This window comes from Octodon degus, unplaced genomic scaffold (assembly GCF_000260255.1).
Source record: "Octodon degus isolate 3935 unplaced genomic scaffold, OctDeg1.0 scaffold00156, whole genome shotgun sequence".
Lineage (NCBI taxonomy): Eukaryota > Metazoa > Chordata > Mammalia > Rodentia > Octodontidae > Octodon > Octodon degus.
Window position 1 is genome coordinate 6475392 of NW_004524732.1, and position 5772 is coordinate 6481163.

General features: G+C 58.6%; 1 protein-coding gene across 1 annotated transcript in view; it reads right to left on the bottom strand.

Moving 5' to 3' along the window:
- Naga (alpha-N-acetylgalactosaminidase) overlaps nt 1–4736 on the bottom strand; it is a 7643-nt gene extending 2907 nt beyond the window's left edge. Inside the window, exons 1-7 of the mRNA XM_004642609.2 lie at nt 4569–4736; nt 4163–4242; nt 3271–3406; nt 2628–2799; nt 2047–2224; nt 1684–1778; nt 819–980 (exon numbers count right to left, since the gene is read on the bottom strand). Of these exons, the coding sequence (XP_004642666.1) occupies nt 819–980; nt 1684–1778; nt 2047–2224; nt 2628–2799; nt 3271–3406; nt 4163–4178 (759 nt within the window). The 5' untranslated portion in view covers nt 4179–4242; nt 4569–4736. The remainder of the gene's footprint in view (nt 1–818; nt 981–1683; nt 1779–2046; nt 2225–2627; nt 2800–3270; nt 3407–4162; nt 4243–4568) is intronic.
- Nucleotides 4737–5772: the final 1036 nt, after the last annotated feature.

A 5772-nucleotide genomic window follows, 5' to 3' on the forward strand; every position in this document is an offset into this window, starting at 1 on the left:
ATAAATAAATAAATCAAAGTAGTCCTATGTAAAGTAGCTATTCTTACTATTCTCATTTTCCTAATGACCATACATACAGCACACACAACACACACACACACACACACACACACACACACACACACTCACACACAAATGGTAACTGGCCCAGAATAAATGGCAAGTGGCAGAGCTGGAGCTAGAACTCCACAGCAGGCAGGCTCTGCTCCTCCACGCTGGCTTATCGTATTTGCACAAATGATAAGCATCTCTGCCGGTGCACGCTTGTTAACTAGCCATCCACAGAACTACTGTAAAAGTCACCAGGGCCCGAACTGAAACAGGACGCAAGGGCTAAAGCAGGACTGAGGGTCAGTTGTGCAGAGGCGGCCAGGGAAGACTGGACAGACTCTGCTGTATGGTGGGCTACAGGGCACTGGAAGGGGGAGCCAGAGGCAGACACAAAGAGGGCAGCCAGGTGCCAGGAAGGGCAAGGCGACAGGAACAGGCATGGCCTCCTCTCAGGAGTGGATGGGTGCTGCAGAATGCGCTCTCTGGCTTTAAGAGACATCAGAATGGGCCAGGGTGTTGAACAATGGGCCCTCTGGGGGCCCCTCCTCTGAACATTCTGACAGAAAGGGGGGCAGGGCCCAGAAGCCACATGTAAACACTGTTCTATGGCTTGTCTCACGCACCCGGACGCACCCCACTCAGGGACACATTTCAGATGCTGGTCTTGCACTTGGCAGCAAATAGCAGGGAAGGAAGAGAGCCCGGGGCAGCGGGAAGCAGGGCCATCCAGCCCAGGGCTGGGGATATCCCTCTTCCATGCTGATTACCATGTCTGGGTCATTCCAGTGCCCAGGGCCAGCCACCGGCTGCAGGATGTCCTGGTGGAGCACAAACCAGTCTAGGATAGACAGCACGTCCTTCCAGGAGTCCTGGATGTCATCATAGTTGCGCCAGAGGTTGCAGATGTCAGCCAGCAGACTGTAGTCCACCTGGATGGCGGAGAAGGCAGAGTCCACACCAGAGTCACATCCCGACACCTGGGGCTGCTAGGGCTAGGAGGCCCCATGGGAGACAAGAGGGTGGGAAGGGGGAAGAGTACAGGTTCCCAAGCCTGGTTAAGACCAGGAAGCCCTCTGTGAGGGTGGCCCTGCTAGGGGGCTACCCGGGCCCCCCCTCCATACATGCGCATGCCAGGAATCTCCCCTGCCCTCCATGCCTGGGGGAATAAAACCCAGGGTGTGGGCCCAGGCTAGGCACCTACGACCTTCCCTGTACATGAATGCACATGTGTGTATGTGCACACACACACACACACACACACACACACACACACACACACACAGTGTCTTCTGTCAGCCACAGCACTCAGGTGTGGCGGTGTGAGCCCACTCTTCGAGGCTCAGGTGAGCTGGGGCTGGGGTGCCCCAGTGAGCGTCTTGGCCTCATCTCGCCTTTGCAGCTCCAGCACACACAGTTCTCTGCCTTCAATGGCAGCTCCTTCAGCCCACCAGCCAGGGGCCTCCCCCTCTTCAGACCCTCGGCTCTTAGTTACTGTGATCCTCCCTCTGTACACATACAAAACCACATGTGGACACCTGCAGTGGGAGCAGACCTGGCTCTGCCAGCCATGTCCCTGAGCCTGGCACCCGGAGGGCGAAGAGGCCTGGGCAGGGGACACACAGAAGGGCTTACCCTGGGGGGCAGGCCTCCTTCGTAGGCTGGCCAGCTGCAGGAGTAGGCGATGGGGCGGCCTGTGGCATTCAGTGCAGCAGCCATCATGGGGTACCCTGGAGAAAGCGCAACCCCCGTGGGGGGGCCTCAGTTTAAACTTTGCCCCTCTACATATGAGGATACTGAGGCTTCTCAGAGGAAATGCCTCCCTGTACCCAGAGCCTCAAAACTTCCTCAGTGGGCTGTGGTACCAGTCCATTCCAGGGACTGGGAACCATGATCCCTTCTGCTTCCGGGTGAGGGGGACTGTGAAAGCCACCACATTCCCACACAGACCAAGCTCCTGAGGCACCCCTGATGGCGCCAGCCAGTGGTGGAACTCACCTTTGGCCCGATCCCCTCGGCTTGAGAAGCAGCCGTCCAGCTTCAGCATGTCCACCTTCCACTCGGCGAAGGTTTGGGCATCCTGCTCCACCTTGTCTAGTGTGGTGCCCGGGTAACCCATGCAGGTTAGGTTGCCCATGTCTGCATAGATGCCCAGCTTCAGACCCAGGGAGTGAGCCTGTGGGGGATCAGGGACAGTGAGCTCAGGGCAGACCCGTCTGACTCAGGTGCATTAAAACCTTCAGAGCTCCCACTGATCAGAGGTCCCAGCTCTCTGAGTGCCTGTGCCTCTGGCCTGCCCTTATTTTAGCACATATGATTTCCTGCTGGCTGCTTTATGCCTAGAAGCCTCTGGGACACCCTCAAAGGACAGAACCATGTCCCCCAGGAAACCTTCCTGAAGTTCGGCCAGGTAAAGATGGTGTCTGCCCTCACTATAGTGAGCCAAATGGTGTGCATCTGCCAATTTCCTGAAAGGGGGACACTGCCAAGAGGGAACTGTGTAAATGCACTCCAAGCAGGGTGGTAGGGACGTGGGGTGTGGCCCTCAGGCCAAGGGGCAGGGCCAGGCTGGGACTCACGTAGTCAGCCAGGAAGGCAATGCCGTGGGGGAAGCGCTTGGAGTCAGGCACCAGGCGGCCTTTGGCATCGCGCCCGCCAATCCAGCAGTCATCAATATTGAGGTAGTTGTAGCCCAGATCCCGCCATCCATCCTTTGCCAACCGGTCAGCCATCTCCATGAAGAGGCGCTCACTAGCAAGGGGCAGAAGGTAAGGCCTCTCAGTGGCCCAGCCTGGCCCTGCCTCTGACCCTTTCTTTAGCTGAGTGTCCATCTGGGCCATAAAAGCAACAGTCCGGGTGGCAGCCCAGGATGAAGCCAGGTAACAGTGTAAATGACCCTGCAAAGATGTGTGAGGAGCCATAAACTGGGGTAAAGTGAGTGGTCTGGGCCCAGACGCAGGCACAGCACCAGGCAGAGGAAGGTGGGGGGTGGGGGTGGGGTTGCCTGCCCTATCACATTGTCTTCTTCCATTTATCTTGGAGGCCAGGTACTCCACGAGGTCCCTGCCCTATAGAGGCCCCAGGTGGGCCACAGGGCTAGGCATCTGATATTCCTGATATCACCTGGGCCTAACCTTGGCCTCTCTGCCAGCTGAACCCTCTCCTGCCCCCACTCTGTAGGCCCTAGACAAGGCTTGTCCCATGGGTGTGGTCCTCACTTACCTGATGCAGTTCTTTGGGTCCTGGTCACAGTCTATGTTACAGCGAAAGCGTTCCCAGGCCAGCCAGCCCATGGGGGGCGTCCTCAGAAGCCCATTGTCTAGCGCCAGCACTTGGGCCACAAGGGCCAGCAAGAGCACTGGAGTGGGAAGGATAGGAGACAGGAAAGCAACCGACCACTCCCACAGCCATGGCTCTTATCCCACCTGTGCACTTGCTGCTGAACCCTGCCAAAGCTTCCTGTCCAATGGGGAAACCAGACTTTGGGGCTTAGGGTCTACAGGCACTGGCTCTTCCTGTGGCAGCTGCATCATGTGGTACAGTAAGTGGGGGGAAACCTGTGAGGTCTAACTCCTCACTTGCTGGGTGGAAATCAGCAAAGGAAAGTCCTGTCCTTCCTGCTCCCCCAGCCAGCTGCCCCATCACACACAAAACTTGACAGTTCACTGTGGATGCCAGGCACCAGGTGTCCTAAGCCTCTGTCCAGGACCCTTTGCTGCCACCATAGACCCAAGGGAGGCCTCAGGTCAGCCAGGGTGGACCTGTACCCGGCCTGCTCTCCTGGGTGAGTCCTTTCCCTCGGGGGCTACAGTTGCCTTCTGAGTAAGTTACCATGGCCCCTTTAGAGGGCTGGAATCAGACATATAGGTATCACATAAAATAGTGATACTCCTGTGCAGCGCAGGAGAGCAGGTAAAAAAGGAAGCAGCCACTCTGGAGGGGAACAGGTTCCTGGGTGGGGTGTGTTCAATTTTCAGGGTCAGCTCCAGGAGAAAGAGGAAGACAATGTCCCACACAACCCACATCAGGGAAGAGGGACGCTCACTAAAGAGCTGGAACTCCCTCCCTGGTCCCCCCAAGGACCCTCCTTAAACCACCGTGTAGGCGTAGGTACCTATTTTCAGGAGCATTGCTTTCGACTCAGCGTGTCAGGAACTGGCCAAATCTGCTCTTACCAACTTTCTGCGTTGGACCCTGGAGGATGAGACATGTTAGAAAACACAGGGGGCGCGGCTGCCTGGCTGCCCCTGCCGCCCTAACCCGGGCGTGGAGCCACTCCGGTCTCCACGCTCACTGCCCCAGCCCGGCCCAGCCATCACTTCCCGAAGCCTGGACTCTTCCTTCAGAAGTAATAGGCAGGGTGTCTCGGTCGACACATCTCACACCCTCCTCGTTGTGGTGTCCCGGGGCGAGCGCCGCAGGCCAGAAAGGGGCAGCGACCGGCTCCAGGACGCCCACGAAGAACAGAGACGCTAGGGCCGGACTGGGATCCCGACTCCCATCCGGATCCGGGTTCCTACCTTCGCCACCCCAAGAACTTCAGGACCAGGGCGCCGGGACCGAAATCGCCAAGGCACAGCCTCCAGGGCCTCTGGGGCTCGCGTCACCTGATTCGCTCCTTTCTTTCCAGTGGGGCGGGGCCTGGAGGCGACAAGCCTTACGACGCAACCTATCAGAACCCCTGGCAACGCCGTGCCCGTTCTTTATGGGCCCGAGCCTCCCAACGCCCCGCCCCCGAACCTCCCCAAGCCACGCCCCTAATTCCCCCGGCCGGGAGCTCCAGAGGCCGCCCTGAGCGCAGCAAGCTTAGTTAGACAGAGCCTGGGTCCCTGCGAGGCGCGGGGTCTGCCTTTCGCGCCTGCGCGACCCAGGATGGCGAGGTACTGCCCAGAGGCGCAGGCAACTGCTGTGCAGCGAAGGAGGCAGAGGTGAGAGAACGCGCCGAAGCGCGGCCTGCGGCACACCGCTCAGAAAGGGTAACCCGTAGCCAGCCTCACTTCCGGGGCCCAAGTCCAAAGCTCAGAACCCCCCTCCTGTTTCCTTATTCCACACTTTCAGTTCCTCTGCTAATCCTGGGCTCTACCTGGAAAGGCCGCCTGGGGGGCCGCCCCTCGCTCTGGCTGCAGTCTTCCTTCGCTCCTGTCCGCAGGACCGCAGCAGGTCTTCCCTGCCTGCTGCCTCCACCCGTACTCATTCTTGCCCGTGCAGCTCAAGTCATCCTAGGAAGCCCTGCTCGGGTCTCCCCTGGCTGAAACCCCTGTGACAGCCACCGTGTCTCCGTGTTGCAGGTGGCCAAGTCAGGTAGGGCCTGATGGGAGTTAGAAAAGCCCAAGACTGAGCCAGAACAGAGGCGAGGCGGAGCTGGCCTGGGCTGAAGGGCTGAGCGGATAGAAAGGAGGCCCCAAGACGGGGACAGGATGGCGAGGCCTGCAAAGCTCTCCTAGATAGACGGCAGCTCAGAGATGGGCTGTGACTGACGCCCTGGCCCAGTGAGCCTGAACAGTGTCACAGACACGCAGACAGGTGACCTGAGCACCCTACCTCCACTCCTGCCCCTTCAGAAAGGCCTTCATTTTCTCATTGCTTTCCAACTTGCGCTTGTACCCGTTTTCCCTTTGGATCAGTGTTAGCCAAGGGTCTGTGCTTGCAATCCCGCAGCCTTACTACACCGATCGCGGGTCACCTGTGATGTCACTGTATAAACCCCTAGACAAAGAGCCCCAC